The following is a 22,495-nucleotide window of genomic DNA, read 5'->3' as shown; positions in this document are numbered from 1 at the left end:
TTTCCTCATCTGTAAAATGAGCTGGAGAAAGAAGCGACAAACTATGCCAGTATCTATGCCAAGAAAATCCCAAAAGGAGGCCCACAGAATCAGACAAAGTAATCAACTCAACACAACAACAAAGCAACAACCGTGGAGTGTATTTGAGCTCTAATTTAGGGGGGAGGGGAGGGACAGAATATAGCACTCACCCAGAATCCTCCATGTTCAGGATCAGAGAAAGGATAGCAAATAGCCAGGATCGATGGAGCAGACTCCAAGAGATGAGTAAGCAAAGGAAAAAGCAGCTGCTGTCTTCCCTCCAGTTACAGGTAAGTCTGGGACCCTTGGCATGGGGTTGGTGGAATCATATTTCATGGTTGGAAGAGGGGGAATCCCCAGAGACTAACCATAGAGGTGATCCTAGGGCAAATGGAACAGAATCATGGAGGATCGCAGACTTGTGGACAGGAATACAAAAGCCCTTTAATCTAACCCATACCTGAACACAAATCCATATCCCTAACAAGTCTCTGCCTGCGGTGAGGAGGAACCCACCACCCCTAAAGCAGCCCGTTCCACTTTGAGATAACTTAGCTGGAATGACTCTTAGCTGTGTGACCTTGGACAAGCCATTTAACCTGAAAACTATAGCCCAAGCTACCAGAAAATCACAGATTTCCATTTGTCTCCTTAAAGGAGATATGGGTTCAGAATAAACTCAAAATATTGGACAAACTAGAGTGCAAACAACCCCCTCCTACTGACCATCAGCCTAATGGGACTACACATTATCCATGCCTTTGTAAGGAACTCCCCACTTTTATCTCCTGGGGAGACAAGAGGTTGGCAGAAGGTTTTATGGGTCTGGTTTCAGTAAAAACCAAATTTCCTTACATTAAGCTGCTGTTTTCTCTGAATCTTCCACTCGCTCTCTGTTCCTTAGCTCTTCTCTGCGGGGCAAATAGAGCTCTCTTCCATGAGGCAGCCCTTCAAACAGTCAAATCAAGTCAACAAATATTTTTTAATTAAATTAATTTATTTGTTTTCAGTTTTCAACAATCACTTCCACAAGTCTTAAATTTTCTCCCCTTCCCTCTCCCCTCCCTCCCCAGGATGGCATGTAATCTTATATGGGTTCTACACATACATTCTTATTAAACACATTTTCACATTGGTCATCAACAAATATTTGTTAAGCACCTACTATGTGCCAAACATTGTACTAAGCACTAGGGATATGAAGAAAAACAAAAACACTCCTTGCCCTCCAAGAGGTCGTATTCGAATGCTTGAGACAACATACAAGCAACTATGTACGTTACCAAATGTGTACCGGGTAAACTGGTAAAATGTATACAGGATAAATTCTCAGAGAAAAGGTGCCAGTATTGAGGACAATTGGAAGGTAGGAATTAGAAGGAAGTCAGAAACTAAAGACAAGAGGGGAAGCATGGAGCATAGCCATTGTAAAGGCAAGGAGTCAGGAGATGGAGTGTCTTGTTCAAAGAACATTAAGAAAGCCAGTGTCACTGGACCATAGAGTATGTTGAAGCCAAGGGCATGTAAGACTGGAAAGGTAGGAAAGGACCGGCTTATGAAGAGCTTTAGAAACCAGAGAATTTCATATTTGATCCTAGAGGTAACAGGGGACCACTGGAGTTTACCAAGGAGGAGGGTGACAGAGACAGATGTGAGCTTTAGGAAAACCACTGTGGCAGCTGAATGGAGGATGGACTGGCGTGGGAAGAGGCACGAGTCAGGGAGACCAATGGTCCTATCATGCTACTATCGCCCCGAAATATTCTCTTGTCCAGAATAAACATCCCCAGTTCCTTCAACCTAGCGTCACATGGCATGATCTCCAGCCCCCTCACCACCTCAAATACTTCCAGCTTGTCAATACCTTTCCTAAAGCGTGACATCCAGAACTGACCATACCCCAGATATGCACTGACAACCCTCATTCTGGATGCTATGCTTTGCTTCTCCATAGATCCATAGATCACCTCACCTTTTTTGTCTTCTCCTTCTTCCTCTTCTTCTCCTTCTCCTCTTCCTCCTCTCCTCTTCTTCTTTGTCATCTTCTCCTCCTCCTCCTTCTTTTCCTTCTCCTTCTTCTCCTTCTTCCTCTTTCTCCTCCTCCTCCTTCCTCTTAAAGAGGACCAATAATTTCATGAAGGTGATGTCTTGACTTGCAAGTGAATTGTATTTAAGTGAGGCAGAGCTGTGCAAAGTCACCAGCCTCACTCTCTCCAAGATATGCTCCAAGTCAAATATCAAGGTGCTTCCTTACTCCTGGAGGTAGCTAGGTGGTGCAGTAGATAGGGTTCAAGGCCTGGAATCAGGAAGATGAGTCTTACTGAGTTCAAATCTGGCCTCAGACACTTATTTTGTGTGTGACCTTGGGCAAGTCACCTAACCCTGTTTGCCTCAGTTTCCTCATTTGTAAAATGACCTGGAGAAGGAAATGACAAACCATTCCAGCATCTTTGCCAAGAAAACCCCAAATGGGTCTCAAAGAATCAGACAGAACTCAATAACAACCTTACTCCCCATAGTGGCTCCCCCCATGCCTCTTTCCCATCCATCACAATGTCTCTGCCCTCAAGGAACATACAATCCAACTGGAAAATAAAACACGTGTAAAATAATCAAAGAGAATGTTTCTGATTTCAGACTACACCTTTTGCCAAAGGAGCTTAGAGAGAGGAGAGATTAGTGTGGGTAGGAATAGTGAGGAAAATAGTAGTGGGATTCTCCTTATCTTAGAGGCCTTAACAGGTGCTTTAAGGTCTAGTCCAGAGAAGTGGCCTTGCCTTTCTTTCTTTCCCCCATTCTTTTCCCAGTCCTGTTTTGTGGTATAGTAGACAAATGATGGATTTGGAGTTGAAGATTTGGTCCTGTTATAAACCATCTTTGTGGCCTTAACCAAACTTTTTAACCTCATTTATAAAATGAGGGAGTTGTATTATGTGGGTCCCTTGCATTTCTAAATCTTTGATGCTATGAGCTCTCATTCTGTCTACTTTTGCTCTGCAGGGCAGAACAAGGGCATCAGTCTTATTGGCACTGGGGCCTGTTCCCTTTCCCCACCCTCTATATGTGCAGAATAATACCCTGGGCCTTTCCCTTACCCAAGGATCACCCCCCACACACTTTCCTTGGACATCTTTCAGCCTACCTGCCCTCACCTCTGGGGTCATGAGATTCATAGCTTCCCTGGTGGTTCCTTTGGGCAGGAGTGGAACCAGGATGTGGCCGAAATGATGTTGTGGATGGAGGAAAAATGTTTGATTGCCGCAGATGAGTCATACAGGGAGCCTGGCATTGTTCTCCGCAAGCTCAAAAGACATGAGGCGGCTGAGAGTGAGGTCCTGGCAAACCAGTCAAGGGTCGAGCAGCTACAGCAGGTGGGAGAACAGGAAACGGAGTGAAATGTCCCTGTGGGAACTGAGCCATTGCCAATTTCTTTTCAAAAACTCAAATGAAATCTCAACGGAAACCCCCAAGGCACACACCCAGTGATTGGCCCACATCTCTCCAGGGGAGCCTCAGGACCTCTGAAACAGGCAAAATTCCAACCACCCCCCAACTCCTACCCTGATCTCCTTCAGCCATTAATCTACCCTCCTGCCTCTGGATAGGACTTGAAGTAGCTTATAAAGGTAGCTGTCATCTCTTTTATTAAAAAAAAAAAATTAACATCTCTGACTGATATGTTCCAAATTCCTAATGCCACAGACCTGAAATGTGCTCTAAGGTCTGACCTAATACTTGCTAGAGCAGTCCTGGAGAGGTTGTGTGGCTTACATGAAAACATGCTGGAGACCTGTGTTCAAATCCTGCCTCTGATATTTAATCCACCCCATGGCCTGGGCAGGCAACTCAGAGCCTTAGTTCCTTCATCTATAAAATGGGCATAATAATACTTATCATTATTATTGACCTCATAGAGTTGCTATGAGGAAAGAATTTGAAAACCTTTAACCTATATAAATACTATAAGAAACTATATGAACGTGAGTTATTGTAGCCCCCATCTTTAACTTTGCCTGATCTTCTGCCTCTCTGGACCACAGATTCAGAGAACAGCTACCCCAGCCTATGGAATAAGCTAAATTGCAGCAAGCTCAGATTCATAGATCTTCCCCAGCCTTCCCATCCTACAAATTTCCACCCTTCCTTGGGTGCTGCCCCCATTGAATCCTAAGAGTGCCCAGTGCCTGGCCCCCTGAGGATCTGAGGATCTGAACTGACCCAACTCAACAATAACTACCACTACCCACCACCACCCTCCCATCTATTTGGGTCTTTTGCCTCTATTCCAGCTTGGAAACAAGCTTCTAGATACCAAGCATGATGCCCAGGATGACATGCAAGCAAAGCTACAGGACCTGGAGAAAAAGTGGAAGGAGCTGAATCACAAAATGGCAGAACGTGGAGCTAAGCTACGGCAAGCAGGACAACAGGAGCAGCTCATGGAGCTGCTGCAGGTCAGCCACAGCTGGGTAGGGAGGGAATCAGAGAAAATAAGAAGCCAGAATGGGGTAAGATAGGCTGCTTAGGAAGGAGTAGCCTAGTTGAAGCCTGAAAAGGACCATAGCCTATAGTAGGAGGCGTATGGATGCCCTAAGCAAGTACAATATTTACCAAGCACTTATGTACATAACATTGTGCATAGCTCTAATTAGTTCGGTACCAGTCAAACACTCAGCCCTTTGCTGAGTAAGAACAGATTGAACTCGGCCAGGATCACTCCTTCCATTCCTTGCATTTGCCTGTCCTGAGAAGGTACCTCTCCCCTGCCCGTAGGAGGCCAAAGATAAAATGGAGCAGATGGAACGGGGGCTACAGAGCGCAGAGACTGGACAAGACCTCCGCTCCAGCAGAGAGCTACAAGTAAAGCACAAGAAATTAGAAAGTGAGAGCCAAGAGCTGGCAGATAAAATGAGCACCATTGTTAGCCATGCCCAAAGTGTTGCCACCAATCACTTTGACTACCAGACCATCCTGGATGAGACGCAGAAATATCTCCAAAGGTGGGCTTTCTGCAGGCTTTCCCCCTTCTCCCTGCTCCCCCAGACACCTGTTGTCTAACCGTATAGAAGCCTAGATTTAGAGGTAGCGAGGTGGCACGGTGGTTAGACTGTTGTACTTGGAATCAGAAAAACCCAAGTCTAAACTCTGCCTCAGACACTTCGCTGTGTGACACTGAGCAAGTCTCTTGCAGCCTTTATTTCCTCACCTGTTAAATAGGAATAATAATAGTGTCTACCTCCCAAGGTTGCTGTAAGGTTCAAATGAGATATTTGTAAAATGCTTCGCAAACCTTAATGTGCTGTATCAATGTGAGCTATTCTTATTAGAGCTAGAGGTCATTAAGAACAATCCCTTCATTTCATAGTTGAGGAAACTGAGGCCAAGAGATTTTCCCAAGGTCATATAATTGGTCAGTATCTGAGGTAGAATTTGAATTCGGGTTCCTGGCTCCAAGTTGAGCACTGTATTTCCCCACACTACAAAGGATTCTGAGTCTCACTCTTTCCAGAAAAGATAGGAAGGTATCACCAGCTTATACCTGAGTTAATCCAAAACTCTTTTAGACCTGAGGCAGACTCTTTAGGGATGGAAGCCATTAGGGATCCTATATGGGGGAACTGAGAGGAATAGTGCTCTCAGGCTGTGGTTTAGAATTGGAATGGACACTAGTGGCCACTGAGTCCAGCCCCCTCATTTTATTCATGGATAAACTGAGACTCAGAGAAATTAAAGGACTTGGCCAGGGTTACAAAACTAGTAAGTGTCTGAGGTGAGACTTGAACCAAGGTCTTCCTGACTCCAAGTCCAGTACCCTATCCACTAAGCTAACAATTGATATTTCTGAAACATATTGAGGTTTAAAACACACTTTCTTTAAAACACCCCTATGAAGTAGATAATAAGTATTATGACCCCCATTTTCCATATGAGGAAACAGAGGCACAGAGAAGTTAAGGGACTTTGCTAGGGTCACACAGTTCATAAGTGTCTGAAAAGAGATTTAAACCCAGGTCTTCCTGACTCCAAGTTCAGTGCCCTATCCACTATGCTATGCTGGGGTGGGTGGTACAGTGGTTAGACGGTCAGACATGGAGTCGGGAAGAAGTGAGTTCAGAATCCATCTCAGACACTTACTAGCTATGTGACTTTGAGCAAGTCACTTAGCCTTTGTTTACCTCAGTTTCCTCATCTGTAAAATGGGGATAACAATGCACTTACCTGGGACAATCAAATGAGCTGATAATTGTAAAGTGTTTAGCACAGTGCCTGGTCCATAATAAGCCCTCTATAAATGTGAACTATTATCACTACGATTCTATGAGTCAGGACTAGGCAGAAGCAGCCCAAAGCATGCCTGCTACTGATCCATACTGCCCAGCACCATCTTTGATCTTCACCCATGTCCTGGTTTATTCTTGACCTTGCCAAGGGAAGAAAAGGGCCATTCATTCCCCTGTTCCCTCTCTCCTCCCTTAACCCAGATTTCAGGCACTTCAGGGGCCACTGGCAGCACACAGGCAACAGCTGCAGTCTGCGGTCGAACTTCATCAATTCTACCACTTGCAAAGCCTGGAAATCACCTGGGTGAAGGAGCACATGCCCAGTGCCAGCTCCACTCTCTGTGGCAGGTCCCTGGATGCAGCCCAGAGGCTTCTGTACAAGCACAAGGTGATGCCAACCCTGCCTGTCTCCCTCCTCAGCCCCTTGGATCCTTGCTTCCTCACTCCCCACATCATGGTGACCCTCTGCTCCCAGCCCTCTGATTCTCTAAACTCTCCAGAGACCTACCCTGGTGGTTGGATCCTTCCAGCATCCCCACTTCCAGTTGCTCTGATGCTGAGGTTCTGGGTGGCATGGTCACCTCCAACCACAATGAGAATGAGGCCAGCAAGGTAGTACAGGCCATAGTGCTGGACTTATAGTGGGAAAGACCTGAATTCAAATTCTGCCTCAGATACAGACTAGCTATGTGACCCTGGGCAAGTCATTTATTCTGTTATCTCATCTGATAGCACCTATCTCTCAGGGTTACTGTGATGATTAAATGAATTAACATATGGAAAGCACTTCACAGACCTTAAAGATTAGTGTAAATGCTGGTTGCTTATTATTATGAAGACTAATTAAATATTAATAGTAATCATTATCCTTATCCCAGCTTCTGGGATTTAGCCCCAGAGGGTCCTTATTTTCCCCTTAATCCCATGTTTTGGTGCTGTCCCAAGGAGCTTCAGGCAGAGGTGAAGGCTCACCAGGCCCAAATGCAGAAGGTGCTGGCATCTGGGCAAAGAATGTCAGCCTGCGGGCACCCTTCTGCACAGGACATCACAGAACGGTGCCAGAAGCTGGAGAGCTGCTGGCTAGAGCTGAAGAAGGCCTGTGAGGGGAGAGCCAGGCAGTTACAGCGCTCTGTTACCTTCTATCAGGTATGAAGCAAGGAATGGGGAGAAGGGGAGAGCGGGACACTCAAAGGTCAAGGAACAGATCCCAAGAGAAGAGACATCACAGAATTTGGGAGGGGTCAAGTGACTCGTCATGGCTTGTCCAATGGCAAAGAAGGGTCATCTCTAGGTTTTTCTAACTCCAAGCCAAGCACACTACCCACTCTCCCACACTTCCCTTCAGTAATTATATAAACAGTAATAAAAATGGTGAAGATAAGTAAACATGCTTTTTATGTCCTTTCGTTCTTGGGGGAAGTGATGGTGTATGGAGAGTCTGTAGGGTCGGTGGAGGCTGGGCTTGCCTTTAGTAAAGAGTCTGGATGGTATGGAGGTTTGTCATCGTTCAGTCATTTTTCAGTAATGTCAGACTCTCCATGACCTCATTTTGGGTTTTCTTGGCAAAGATACTAAAGTGGTTTGCCATTTCCTTTTCTGGCTCATTTATACAGATGAGAAAACTGAGGTAAACAGAGTTAAGTGACTGGCACAGAGTCACACAGCTAATAAGTGTCTGAGGTTGGGTTTGAATCCACAAAGATGAGTCTTCCTGATTCCAAACTCAGCACTCTATCCACTGCACCACTGACCTAATTTATCTACTAGCCATGTGACACTGGGCAAGGCACTTAATCTTTCTGCATCTTAATCTCTTCATTAACAAAATTGGGAGGAGGAGATGAGAGGATATCTGCTCTTTATTGGCCTCTCAGTTTCCTTCCATCTCTCAATCTGAGATTCCATGACTCCTGAAAAGGTGGGAACAAGAACCAGGTTCATATGAATATAAAGATCATGAGCATCAGGGAATGGATGCCACTTGTAGGGGAGGACAGGTACCCTGTTGGTGCTAGATACAAGAGAGCATTCTAGAATGAAGCAGCATTCTAGAACCAAAGCAGGATGGCACCCTGAGAGTACCCTAGCTGACCATATCTCTCCTGGCAGTACTTGCTCGATGTATCAGACTTGGAAAGCTGGCTGGGAGAGCGGCGGCCTTTAGTGAGCAGCCAAGACTACGGCAAGGACCAGTTGGCCACCATCAGCCTCATCAAGAAACATAAGGTACTTTCCCCCAGGGAACTCACTAAGTACAACCCCAGAATATTTCATGGGTTGCTGTAGCTGGGATGATAAAGGAAGAGAACAGGGAATTTCATGCTCTTTTAAAATCACGTCACAGCAGGCCCCACTTTGCCTAGGTGGGGGAAGAAGGTTGCAGAGCAGTTGAGGTTTGGGCTGTCACCTTGAGGTTGCCAGTTCCTTCAGCTCCTGAACCTGGTTTTGCAGCCATCCTAGAGGTGCAGGGATCTCATCAGGGGACCCCAGGGCTGCTGAAGGTTTGTCCTGTCTGGATGAGCTCTGCTACAAAACTCCCACAAAGGAGGACCTGCAGACATGGGGTCAGATGGTAATTGTTGTGTTAAATTCCATCTCTCCCCAGGGCTCTCTAGTACATTGGGGGCAAGCACCCATAATTATGTTCCTCCAATTTCAGGAGGGTGAGCACCCCAGTCCCATTTAACTGTTTATAGTCAGATTAACTTTTACAGAGGTTTGTTAACTTCAAAGCTACAAGAACCACATGGAAGTGGTTTGCCATTTTCTTCTCCATCCAGCTCATTTTATAGATCAGGAACTGAGGCAAACAGGGTTAAGTGACTTGCCCAGGGTCACACAGCTAGTAAGTGTCTGAGGATGGGTTTGAACTCAGGTCCTCCTGACCCCAGGTCCAGTTCTCTATCCAGTGTACTCTATAATACCTCTATAATCCCACTATGTTCCAAGTCCAGAGTCTCACTGGGGGACTTTTCTCCCCCAGCAATAGCTGACATGGGCTATAAGATTTCCATAGGTTTAGCTCCTGCGTCTTTGGAGGCATCACCCCCTACACACAGAACTTAAAAGGATCATTGTGCCTCTGTGCCTCATTCAAGTAGACTTAAAGACGTGCCGTAAGAAGTGACGAGCCCAAACGTGGAAAGACTCACACAAAATAGTAAAATGGACAGAACCCGGAGAACACTGTATACAGTAACAGAAATATTGTTTTAACAACTTAGAGCAAATAGTAATCTTGACTGTTATAAATACCCAAATTAACTACAAAGGACATATTAAGGAAGACTCTATCCACATGTAGAGAAAAAACTGATAAATAGAAGTATGTATAGAATAATTTTACACATATATATGTACATGAATATGAATATATATATATACACACATGTATATGCCTATTTGTGTCTAATGGTGACCGTCTCAAGGGTGGGGGGGAAGGAAGAAAAAAATTTACATGACAACTTTATTATATATTATAAAGGAATAGCAAGTTATACATAATAGATTTGTAGTTTCATTGCGATCATCCTTTTTATCATACTGTGTTATGGAAATTCTTATTTTATTCGATAAATTTAAAAAAAGAATTAAGAAAATAAGGATGCTGGCAGTTCTGGTTATACAACCAATGGAAAGAGAGTACCCAACCATATGGATGTCTTCTCCCAGGAGCAGGTCTCTAGAATTTCCTATATGGGTACTCAATAAATGTTTGCTGAATGAATGAATGGTCTTTCTACTCATCCCTTCCTAATTATCCAACCCTGGAGTAACACAGATTCTTACCGTCTGACCCCATGTCTGCAGGTCCTAGAACAGGAGCTAGCCCTCTATGGGAGTTTTATAGCAGAGCTCATCCAGACGGGACAAACCTTCAGCAGCCCTGGATACCCTGACGAGATCCCTGCACCTCCGGGACGATTACAAAACCAGCTTCAGGAGCTGAAGGAACTGGCAACCACAAGGTGAGAGCCCAAACCTCAACTTGGTTTTGTTAAAGGGGAGATTTTGTTTGAGAAGGGGAGTACCCAAGGTCAGGGGTTAACAAGGGAACTTTGGAGAGACGTGCCCTGGAAGGCTAGTGGTCCCCAGCTCTGCTGTGTGGAGAAAGATGGACCATGTCCTTCATGGAGAGGCTAGAGACATAGTAATCAGGGCTCAGGAAGAAAAGGAAGTCAGCCAGCTTTGAGGGAGCACCCTTGCTTGGCCAGACTTCCCAACCTCACATGGAGCAGGTAGGACTCCCGATCTCTAGTCTCTGGTCTCCCACCCTCTGGAACCCCCAAGTTCTTGGCCTCCCCTTTAACAAAACCCCTCCTTCTGCAACCTTCTTCCCCCAGCTAAGCAAAGTGGGGCCTGCTTGGAGCAGCCCGTTCCTCTGGCAGTAACAGTACTAATAGTTAGCATTTACACAGTTACTTACTATGTGACAGGCACCAATCGCTTTCCAGTAATCATCTCCTTTGATCTTCACAGCCCAGGGAAAGTGCTGTTCTTGTCCCCATTTTACAGATGAAGAAGCTAAGACAGAGACTAAATGACTTGCCCAGGTTCACACAGCTAGTAGGAGTGTGAGACTGGATTTGAACTCAGGTCTTCCTTATGCCAGGCCTGGTGCTATATCCACTGACCAACCTTGTAATACCACCTTGAACCATGGTCCCCTCCAGATATGCTGGGAAAGGGACAGGCCCTGAAAAGTGCCCTTTTCCTCTTCTAGTAGACACTGAGGGCAGGCCCTGCCCAAGCAGAAACCTATTTGTGTCTTTCCTTCTTTCCTCCCATCCCCACTTACAGGGGGAGCCATTGTGGTACACGGGCTTCCAATCCTTCCTCTGCCACTTACAAAGCATGTGATTTTGGACAAGTTACTTGGCTTGTCCGAGTCTCAGTTTCCTCATATGCAAAACGAGGAGGTTGGAGTAGATGAAGATGACCTTTGGTGGTGTAGTAGATACAGTGCTGGACTTGGCATCAGGAAGATCTGGTTACTAATTTAGCTGTGTGACCTCGGACAAGTCACTTAACCTGCCTCTCCTCATCAGTAAAATGGGGAGAGGATCAGCAGTTACCTCACAGAATTGTTGTCAGAGTCACATGACATGATAGATAGTTAGATGAATGGATGGAAGATGAGAGAACACATGTAAAGTGTTGCAAACTCTAAAACATTACCTAAATACATTAGCCCTGGAGTCAAGAGGACCTGAGTTCAAATCCGGCTTCTGACACTTACTAGCTGTGTGACCCTGGGCAAGTCACTTAACCCCAATTGCCTCCACCCACCAGAAAAAACCCCACCAACCCATTATATAAATGCCATTTTTATTGTTGTTGTTGGTAAATCTATTATGCTATGGTACACAATTCATCTGTATTCATACACACACACACACACACACACACACACACACACACACACACACACTCACACTCCTACTATGTGCCTATATGTCAGCCATGTAGTTGTGAATGAGACAAGTGGAGTCCATCCCTCCCTGGCTAAGACCAACTGACCACTGTGGGGTTGACCTGTGATGGGGCTGGGTGTGTGTGTGTGACCACAGAGGCCATCGGCTGGAGGAGGAGCTGAGGCTGCACGAGTTCATCCAGGAGGCTGAGGAGCTACAGGACTGGCTGGCCAGGCAGAAGCAGGTGGCCAGTAGTGAGGAAGACCCTGGAGAAGACTATGCACATGTGCTGGTGAGGAGAAGGGGAGTGCCCAAGGTCAGGGGTTAACAAGGGAACTTTGGAGAGACGTGCCCTGGAAGGCTAGTGGTCCCCAGCTCTGCTGTGTGGAGAAAGATGGACCATGTCCTTTATGGAGAGGCTAGAGACATAGTAATCAGGGCACAGGAAGAAAAGGAAGTCAGCCAGCTTTGAGGGAGCACCCTTGCTTGGCCAGACTTCCCAACCTCACATGGAGCAGGTAGGACTCCCGATCTCTAGTCTCTGGTCTCCCACCCTCTGGAACCCCCAAGTTCTTGGCCTCCCCTTTAAGTAGTCATCTAAGGATCCTGAGAGGTTGTATGGACTATGCCAACTTCCTAATCTGGGACCTGAGGATGCATTTAAGGAGGATAGTGTGGCACAGTGGAGAGAGCCCTGGTCCATTTCCTCATTGGTAAAATGAAGGGGTTGGATTTGATATCCTTTAAGATGCCTCCCAGTTCTAAATTGCTAACCTCATAAACGGAAGGTGACCTTCTCTTTCCACCTATCATTCCACACCTCAGCACCTCCGGGCCAAGTATGAGCTGTTTCAGCACCAGGTGGAAACAGGTGGAAGGCAAGTGGCATCCTGCCAACAGCTAGCAGAAACCCTGCTGGAGGGCCGGCACAGTGCCACTCAAGAGATCCGCCAGAGGCAGCAAGAACTACAGTGAGTAGCCAGCTGGCCAGGGCTGAGAAATAGATGGACCTGCAGGCACTGGACAATCCTTACAACGAGTGAGAGAGTGGGCCCAGAGTGTTTGCAATACTTCGAGCACCAGCCATCCTCACTGGCTACCCAATAAGCTTCTGAGAGAACAGAGGCACCTTGAGGCTATCCTATCAGGGCTGAGGACTGTCACTCATGGGGATGGTGTTATAGCTGGGAGGCATGGAGGTCAGGAGCCTCAGGATTCAGAGATACAGTCTAGAGAAAGAAGATACTGCTTTATACTTTACATAGACTCTGCTGTTGTCATCCAGTATTTAGCCATGTCCTACTCTTTATGAACCCCATATGGCAAAGACACTGGAGTGGTTTGCCGTTTTCTTCCCCAGTGCACATAACACTATAATAGGGGCACTGGAAAATGACCAAAGAAATTGGTATGGTGGAATCTGATGCTGGAATCAGGGGAGCCAGGTTCAGATCCTGCCTCTGATGATTGCTAGTTGGGTGACGTTGGTTAAGTTCCTTAAGCTGCCTGGGCCTCAGTTTCCTTATCTGTAAAATGACCGTCTTGGACTAGATGATGTGGCCTCGGGGATCCCTTCCAGCTTTAGAGCTATGATCTGATTTTCAAAATAGAAGTTATCTCCTCAAAAATGTTTACAATCTAATTGGCAGACTATGAAAAGCATCTTTAAAAAGATCTAATAACCGTAGGCAACCATAAGAATGCTTTCATAGCAAACCATTGCTAAGTACTACGGGACACTGCAAAGGGAACTTGATTTGGAGTCCCATAACTTGGGTTCATATCCTGACTTGACTATTTACTTCCTGTGTGACCGTGGGCAAACCACTTAACCTCTGTGGGCTTCAGCTTCTCCATCTGTAAAATGGCAGGTCTGGACCCAATGATACCTAAGTATCCGCTCTAAATTACGTGCTCCTATGAACTCAAGAGACAGTAAACATCATGGAAGGCTTGGAGCAAAGGGGAAGAGAGAAGAAAGGAGAGGAGGGTAATGTGATGATGGAAGCCTGGAGGGAGGGCTGACAGGGACCTCAGAGGCCCATTAACCCAATTCCTTCATTTTCATTTAGCTGTTTTTCAGACATGTCTGATTCTTCATAACCCCTTTTGGGAGTGTTCTTGGCAAAGATACTGAAGCAGTTTGCCATTTCTTTCTACAGTTCATTTTTTTAACAGATGAGGAAACTGAGGCAAACAGGTTTAAGTGACTTGCCCAGGGTCACTTGCCCAGTAAGTGTCTGCAGCTGGATTTAAACTCAAGTCATCCTGACCTCAGGCCTAGCACTCTCTCTATTGCACTACCTAGCTGCCCTTCATCTTACAGATGAGCAAACTTAGGTTAAGATCACCTAGCTGGATTTGAATCCAGGCATCCTGACTGTAAGGTCAGGGTAAAAGTTTGGGGTGAGTTTTGATGAGGTTTGGAAAGAAGGTGAGCTGGACTGGACTAGGGGATCAATGAGTCATAAGAATGGTTACACAACCCTTGTGTCCCCATTACAGGACTGCGTGGGCAGAGCTGTGGGGGCTGACCCAAGTACGGGGCCAGTCACTCAGGGATGCAGAGACAGTGCTCAAGATACACCAGGACCTCACAGATGCCCTCACCCACATACAGGTATGATCTGGGGAGAATTTTCTTTTTGGAGTAGAGTCCCTGCTCCCATTCTTTGTCCCTCTTCCCTAAGATAGGTGGCACATCGGATAGCGCTCTAGAGACAGGAACGCCTAAATCCAAAGCTTGCCTCATTCACTAGCTGCATAACCCTGGGCAAGTCATTTAATTTCTCTCTGCCTCAATTTCCTCATGTGTCAATGGACATAATAGCACCTACCTCCCAGGGTTGTTGTTAGGATCAAACGAGCTCATATACATGTAAAGCACCTTGCAAACACTAAAGAATTGTATAAATGCTTGTGATAATTACTGAAACAATTTTTTTCCCAGGAGAAAGCCACAAGCCTTCCTGATGATGTGGCACAGGACAGGCACAGGGCCCAAGCTCAACTCCGGCGGCATGAGGAGCTAGAGCATGAGCTCTTGGGCACTGAGCGGCAAGTAAGTCAGCTGCTGCTTGTGCCCAAGAACACTGGCCCCTGCTGTGCCTTCAAATTCCCCGGATGCCCTGAGAACCTAGAGAGACAACGTGATGTAGGAGGTCAGGTGTCAGACCCAGAGCTAGGACACACTGGGTTCCAATCCCACATCTGACTCTTTCTAACTGGGTGACTCTGGGCAAATCGCTTCACCTCCCTGAACCTCAGTGTCTTCATTTGTCAAAATGAGATGGTTAGACTAGATCAACTTCTAAGATCACTTCCAGCACTAACTAGATTTATGATTCTGCGAATTCAGGGGATTCCCAAGACTGTCTCTGATATGTGTGAATATGGACCTGGGTAGACTTGTACACCTGAGCTATGCTTATGTGAAAGCAGGCCGAGTCAGCAAATGTGTATTAAGAGCTTACTGTGTGCCTGGCATTGTGTTATATATCAGAAATACAAATACAAGCAGAATGAAAGATTTTTCTTTCTGACCTCCAGTTGCTTAGAAAACTGAAAAGGTGAAGGGGGAAGGGAGGTGGAGTCCTTGGGGTGGGGGTTCATTGTAGAGAAAGTCACCAGTATAGCCTGCAGAGGCATGAAAACAAGACTGGATAGCCTCCTGAAAATGGAGGTTCTCAGAGGAATCAACCCATCAGAGAGCTTAGGCACCAGAAGCAGAAGGTAGTTACAATGTGTGAAGTCCAGGAGTGGAGGGACCAGGGAGAAGAGGCTTCTGGGGCCTTGTAGAAAAAAATCTTGGAGAGCCAGGAGTGTAATCTGAAGAGAAAGGAGAAAACGGATCCCTTCCCTTTCTATGATCCCATGCACCCCCTAGGCACAGCCATGGGTTCCTTCTTCCCTCAGATAGGCATAGTTAGTGCTTCTTTTTTCTTTCAGAGAATTTTTTTTTCCTAAAGTTGGTGTCTCGAGGTGAGTGGGAGAGGAGGGGTGTCGTTAGGTTGGGTCCCCTTTGCTTCCATGTGCCTGCTGGGCCCCACAGCCCCCAGCATCTCCAGAGAGCTGACCCCTGCCCTTCCTCAGCTGCAGGAGCTGTTGGATACAGCTGAGGAGATGCAGAAGCTGTGCTCAGGAGTCCAGGCTGAGGCCCTGCAGAGCCAGCAGGAAGCTGTGGTGCAGAGCTGGGAGTCGCTGAGGCTTCGGGTGGAAAGGCGCCGGGCAGAGCTGGAGCGGGCCTGCGTGCTTGCAGGCTTCCATACTGTGGTGAGAAATCCCCACGGTGCTTTGGAAGAAAAGACGTTGGGCCATGGAGGGGCAGGGTATAGAATGGAAACTCCTTGAAAGTGGGGGTGATTTTATCTTTAACTTTGCAACCCAGCAAAGGGGATGCAAACCTTCTATACTTGTTTTGGACTTTGCATCCCAGCACCTGGCACCTTCTATACTTGTTTTGGACTAAACCTGGTTTGGACTTGAAGGGATGGAGTATAGATTATAAGCTCCTTGAGGGTAGGGGCTATTTTGTATTTTAACTTTGCAATCCCCACACCTAAATACTTGTTTTGGATCAGACTGCAGGGGTAGAGAACAAATCCTTTCATTAAGGGGATTTGTTCTGTGAAGCTTAGATTGGATCAAAGGGCCGCACTTGAGGACCTAGAGAGCCACATGTGGTCTTGAGGCCACAGGTTCCCCACCCCTAGACCATGATTTTATTGATATAGGAACTCCAGGTAAACATGCTCCCTCTGTTAGTGCTAATCTATAACTCAGCACCTTAGAGAGGTTCCTGAGGCACTGAGAAGTAAATTACTTGCCCAGGGTCACACAGCCAGTATGTGTCAGAAGAGGACTTAAATTCAGGTCTTCCCAATTCTGAGACTGACTCTCTGTCTGTGACACCACACTGTCTCTCAAATGGAATTAAGGGTATTGTGTACACAGCACAAAAGGGAATGTAGATGTGAGGGGCATATGGGACCAGTCTTAGAATGCTTGTAGGCAGCCAGACAAGTAAGTACAACATGGGAGGCAAGATCTGTGAGAAGGGAAGCAAAGAGGTGCTCATCTAGGGAGCCAGCTGGTGTCAAGAGCAGCAAGTACGGCCCAAGGGACCCAAAAGCGGTGGGCAAATTACTGTCCTCCTATGTCCTTCAGATTAAGTTCTTACTACAATTGGTACTAGGCTGGGTGCAATGACAAGGCAAGACATGATCCCTGCCCTCAAGAAGCTCATAATGTACTTAAGGAAATAGGAATAACATTCTTGAAACAGTAACTGACACTGTCAGACTTGTCAGACTTGTCAGACTTGAACACTGTCGAGTTCAGAGAAGAGAAGGCTTCCTGGAGTAGTCAGGGAAGGCTTCAGGCAGGAAGCAGCACTTCCTGGAGGGGAGCCATGAAGGAAGAGTAAAACTCAGGCAGGTAGAAGAGAGAGGAGAGGGTGTTCCAAGCAGGGGGAGGAAAGCCATGGGAAAAGGAGGCAAGGTAAGAAGCAGCACACCTTCTTGAGGGACAGTGATGGAAGTGAGCTGGCTAGAGCACAGTGAGGATTTAATGCAGGGAAGCAGCAGATGATAAGGGTGACTGTAGACAGGAAGCCAGCTTGTGGATTTAATGGTGGAAAGCAGCAGATGATAAGGGTGACTGTAGACAGGAAGCCAGCTTGTGGAGAGCCCCCTCAGTCTCACACCACAGGCTGCCCACATCTGGAGAATCAGGGGGCATCTGAACCAGTTGGTATCTGAAAGGAGTGGTGTGAGGCAGCATGGTACAATGGAAAGAATGCCATACTTGAAATCATAGGACCTGAATTCAAATTCAGACTCTGCTCCCTGACTCTCTGTGTGACCTTGGGCAAGGAATTTAAAATCTCTGGGTCTCAGTTTCCACATCTGTAAGATGAGATGGTTGGATGAAGTGATTTCTAAGGTCTGTGATTCCGTGACTTATAGGAGCCTCCAGACTAGCTCTGATATCTATACATACGTGTACCTTGGTAGGTTTACTGGGGGAGCACCCCAGAGTTCTGTTTATATGAGAACTGATTCTCTACATTCCTACTCCTGGCTGATTCCCTCTTTGTTTTCTCTGGGGGGTCCAGGTACAAGAGTATTCAACATGGGCTACTGGAGTTCGGAGGGAGCTGCAGGCAAAGGAGACCTCCCGAGATGCCAGCAGCAGCCACTTGCAGCTTAGCGATCACCAGGACATCCGGGCCAAGCTGGAAGCTCAGGAGGAGGTGTACCAGCGGGCAGTACAGCTAGGACAAGGGCTGCTCCTTGAGGAGGGAGCCCCCATTGGGGAGGTAGCTTTCTGCTCCGGGTCACCCCAAGGTCTTAGCAGGAATGTGTTTTCTTCCCTTTCCCACTTCACCCCTTTCTTGCCTTATCTAACCCTTCCCCTACTCTAACGATATCCTAGTCAAGACCTGGGAACGCAGAAGAGGCTTGCCCTGATACAGACAAAAAGCCTAGGAATATCACTCTAGAGTTGGGTGAGGCCAGCTAGTCCAACTCTCCCCACATTTTATAAATGAGGAAACTGGGGTTGCGGGAGCCTAATTGCCTTGTCCGGGGTCACAAGGTAGTTAATGAGAGATGGGGGCTTTGATCCCAGGCCCTCTGACTCCAGAGTCAGTATTATTTCCATTGTACTGTACTGTATGAGGGGAGAGGGGAAGAGACAAGAGAGAGTTGAAAGTGGGGATATTGAATCACAAGAATCATCCAACATTAGAGCTGGAAAGAGCGTTTAGGGACTCAACCTGAGATCTGTTGAATGCACACACACACACACACACACACACACACACACACATACAGTTATCCCTTCCACCACCGGGAGTTAGAAGTGCAGCTCTCCTGCAATCTGACAAGTCCCCTTACTATGTTTTGGCCCTCCCTTTGTACGAGAGAAGAAGTCTGATTTTTTTGTTTGTATTATGGGGTGTTTACAATACCTTACTGTAAAATCTGGGTTAAGTATTTGGCTGTAGGCTCTGTGTTGTCTGCTGGCCTTCACATGTCATCTGCGGCTTCTGCAAAACTCCCCAGAAATGCTCATTTAGTTTCTTATGCCAAACCACAATATATCAGAACCTGCAATGGGGAAAGTCATGATGTGGAAGGAATGACTAAATGTGTGTATACAATATATACATTAACAGATGCACACTCATGTGTGAATGTTGTATGCATACATGTGTGTAATACATACATGTGGTGTCTATAGAATTGGGCAAATATACATATATGTATATCAACATGTACATGTATACTCATATATATTCTGATACTTGTATTTTCATAAAATTGATTCCTTTTGTAATCCTAAGTATTTTATTTTATACATTTGAAAACATTATTCTGAAAAAGGATCCATGGGCTTCACCAGCCCACAAAGAGGTCCATGACACAGAGAAGTTTAATTAGTCCTGTGCTAGATATCCTCTAGTCTAGACTCCTTCTTCTGCAGATGAGGAAACTGAAGCCTTGAGAAGTCAAGTAATTTGCCCAAGATCCTACTGTTTATAGCAGAACAAGTCCTTGCTGACCACTCACCTCCTAGTCCAAGGGTGGGGAATCTTCAGCCTCTAGGTCACATATGGCCTTCCAGGTCCTCAAGTGTGACCCTTTGACTGAATCCAAATCTCAGAACAAATCCTCTTCATAAAAGGATTTGTTTGGGCCATGTGTGGCCTTTAGGATGCAGATTCTCCATCCCTGTGGTAGTTTGAGGTTCTTTCCATGTACTGCTTGTTCTAAGTCTTCATTGATGATTCTGCACAGCACCCCTATATACACCTTTCTCAGACCACCCCATCCCTACCCCAGCCCAAACTTTCTGTGTGCTCCAGATCCAGGAGAAGCTGGGAGCCCTCCGGGAACAGCGACTGAAGGTGTTCCAGGCTTGGGAAGGGAAGCAGGAGCAGCTGATGACCATCCACCTTGGACAGCTCTTCAGCAGAGACTGTGCCCACTTCAGTAAGATCCTCACTGCCCAGGAGGTAGTTACCACTCACCCCCTCTCCTCAGACCCTTGCTTTCCAGCATGCTCCATTATCTTTTCCCCCTATCAGTTCCCCCTCCCTCCCTTTGTTCACATATATACACATGTACACACACTCTCACACACACACACACACACACACACACACACACACACACATTTCTCTGTGTTCCTATTCTTTCCCACCTGTTTTAGAAGCAGGAAATATGGGAACTTGATCCAATTCAGTGAATAAGCTGATGAAAAATGTCATAGTCCCCAAACTCCAGGAGTTTACATAATATGTGTGTGTGTGTGTGTGTGTGTGTGTGTGTGTGTAAAGAGATAGATTATGATGAACAAGATATTGTAAGAAAAATGAGAAAATTGTAATGAGGCTAAAAGCCAGGGTGGACACCCTCTGATTCCTTCACCAGCTGAAGCCTGGAACTCAGTTTAGAACTGTATGAGAACTCAGAGGTCAGTTAGTCCAACCCCTTCTTTTTGCAGATAAGGAAACTGAGACTCTGTGAGATTAAGCAACACATGCACTCATCTATCTGCTTTATGTCCAAGCCAAGTTGGTTCTTCATTCTTCTCTTTGGCCCTCATCATGGGTTGGTCTAGGTCTATCTAAAAACCAGTACCTTGGAAAGTTCAGTGGAGGGACTGGAGAGGCTGATCCGAAAGCATGAAGCTTTCCAGAAGATTCTGGCTGCCCAGGATGAGAAGGTGAGGGGCTCAGAGGGAAGCTGGGATGTTCTGGTTAGTCTCTGCCTGGAGTTGGGCATGGAGGAGCATTTTCCCCAAAGAATAGGAAGAATGAGTCAAGATGCTATAAGTTATATATGCGGTACAGGAAATAGACAGGGTGGGTGAGGCACCAACATAAAGTTAATACAGAGAGGCCAAATGTTGAACTAAATTGGCTTCTCCCAACACCCTAGGGACCAATTTGGGATCATAAGATCATAATTTTGGATTTGTCAGGTACCTTTTAGGCTACTCATTCCATTCTTATTTGATAGATAAGAAAGTTGAGGCTCAGACAGGTCAAGATCCCTGCCAAACATCGCACAGCTAGGAAGTATCTGGGGCAAGATTTGAACCCAGGGCATCTAAAATCCAAGTATGACCCTGTCCACTGTGCCATCCTGTCTCCTAGCAATCCTTGGAGAAATTGCACAGTCCAGCCTGGGCAGTATGGTATGTTGGAAAAAAAAAAAGTACTGGGGTCAGAGACAGGAAAAAACTACTCTCTAAACACTAGCTTTGACAAATATTAGCTGTGGCTCTGGAAAAGTTATTTTTACCTCTCTGAATCTCAGTTTCCTCATGTGTAAAATGGGGATTATAATACTGTACTAGCTACTTCACAGAGTATTGTAAAGAAAACATGTCGGGCTTTCTTTGAGTGCTATAGCAATGTGAGTGGTTGGCGTTGTGGATAGGGGACTGGACCTGAAGTCAGGAAGACTCAAGTTCAAAACCTGTCTTAGACACTTCCTTACTGGGTGATGTTTGGCTCTTAAACTCCCTGTTGTGTGACCCTGGTCAAGTCACTTAACTCAATGTCGGTTTCTTTTTCTATAAAATGAAGTTGATAATGATAGCACCTACCTCAATAGGTTGTGGTGATTATTAAATGAGATAAAATATGTAAAGTGCTTTGTAAAGCTTGAAATGCTATGTGTTATTATTGGTATATGTTATATATCACATGTTCTAAAGGTTATTATTCTATTCTATTAATATTATATTTTGTATGTAAATATAATTATATTATTATATATGTTATTATCATTATTATTGCCATCATTCCTGGGTTGTAACATCACCACCACCATCATCGTCATTAATTATTGTCGTCCTCCTTCCGGGGCTGAAGCGCCTTGGAACAGGTCTGCTCTAGAAGGATGAAAGGCTCTGCTTTGTATCCACCAGTCTCCCAGGGCATTAGGGGTAGAGCTCATGAGGATGGCACGTTAATTGCTCTTTTACCTGCTTTCTGTCCCCTATAAGTTCTCACTTGGGGAGGTGGCATGCAGAACTAGGGATGTGCAGTAAGACTCTGATTCTAGGGGGTGATACAAGCAACAAGCGCCTTCTCCCCTCCCACAGGAAGCAGCCCTACAGGAACAGGTCAAGCATCTCAAGGGAACCGGGGTACATGAATTACTGAATGTGGTGCAAGAGCGACGAAGACGAGTAAAGGAACAGGCCCATACCCACGGGGAAGCCCTGCATACCACCCTGTTGCTGGCAAGTTTCACCAGGGACGTGGCTGAGGTCAGTACCAGAGTTGAACCATCAGGGTAGTAACAGACAGCACAAGTCAACTGAACAAAGCAGGCCCCAATAGACTGGGGGCTCTGAGCCCCCGGCCAACTCCAAAACCCCTAAGACCTCACCTTGAGAGTTAGATGGCTCCTTCTGTGTCTCCTCTCCTCTGACCCTTTCTCTCAATGACAACAAGCATTAGCTGAACCTTTAAGGAACTTCTGCCTGGTTGGCCACCAGGGGAACTGTAGCACCCTAGGCCCAGATCATAAGCCTGATTCATTATTCAACAAACCCTTAGTAGTGCTTACTATGTGCTAGGCACTGTCTGAAGAGCTGGGACATAAAGACAGGTAAAAACATGTGTTCCCTGCCCTCAAGGAACGCATGTTCTAATGAGAGAGACAACCTACAGATAACTCTGTATAGTCAAGATGTGTATGTATGTATACGTATATATTTATATATGTGTATATATGTATATGGGTATATAAGTAT

At 46.0% G+C, this 22,495-nt stretch overlaps 1 protein-coding gene across 1 annotated transcript in view; it reads left to right on the top strand.

Moving 5' to 3' along the window:
- Positions 1–22,495, top strand: part of SPTBN5 (spectrin beta, non-erythrocytic 5) — a 94,741-nt gene that overhangs the window by 30,480 nt on the left and 41,766 nt on the right. The window contains exons 21-37 of the mRNA XM_072623223.1: positions 212–311; positions 3,222–3,392; positions 4,311–4,475; positions 4,795–5,021; positions 6,504–6,690; positions 7,248–7,448; positions 8,412–8,528; positions 10,113–10,270; positions 11,873–12,008; positions 12,542–12,687; positions 14,222–14,336; positions 14,667–14,777; positions 15,809–15,988; positions 17,832–18,035; positions 19,587–19,736; positions 20,345–20,449; positions 21,839–22,006. Of these exons, the coding sequence (XP_072479324.1) occupies positions 212–311; positions 3,222–3,392; positions 4,311–4,475; positions 4,795–5,021; positions 6,504–6,690; positions 7,248–7,448; positions 8,412–8,528; positions 10,113–10,270; positions 11,873–12,008; positions 12,542–12,687; positions 14,222–14,336; positions 14,667–14,777; positions 15,809–15,988; positions 17,832–18,035; positions 19,587–19,736; positions 20,345–20,449; positions 21,839–22,006 (2,641 nt within the window). The remainder of the gene's footprint in view (positions 1–211; positions 312–3,221; positions 3,393–4,310; positions 4,476–4,794; positions 5,022–6,503; positions 6,691–7,247; positions 7,449–8,411; positions 8,529–10,112; positions 10,271–11,872; positions 12,009–12,541; positions 12,688–14,221; positions 14,337–14,666; positions 14,778–15,808; positions 15,989–17,831; positions 18,036–19,586; positions 19,737–20,344; positions 20,450–21,838; positions 22,007–22,495) is intronic.

The sequence above is a fragment of the Notamacropus eugenii genome, chromosome 7 (assembly GCF_028372415.1).
Source record: "Notamacropus eugenii isolate mMacEug1 chromosome 7, mMacEug1.pri_v2, whole genome shotgun sequence".
In the NCBI taxonomy this organism is placed as follows: domain Eukaryota; kingdom Metazoa; phylum Chordata; class Mammalia; order Diprotodontia; family Macropodidae; genus Notamacropus; species Notamacropus eugenii.
This window is presented reverse-complemented; position numbering and strand designations above follow the sequence as displayed.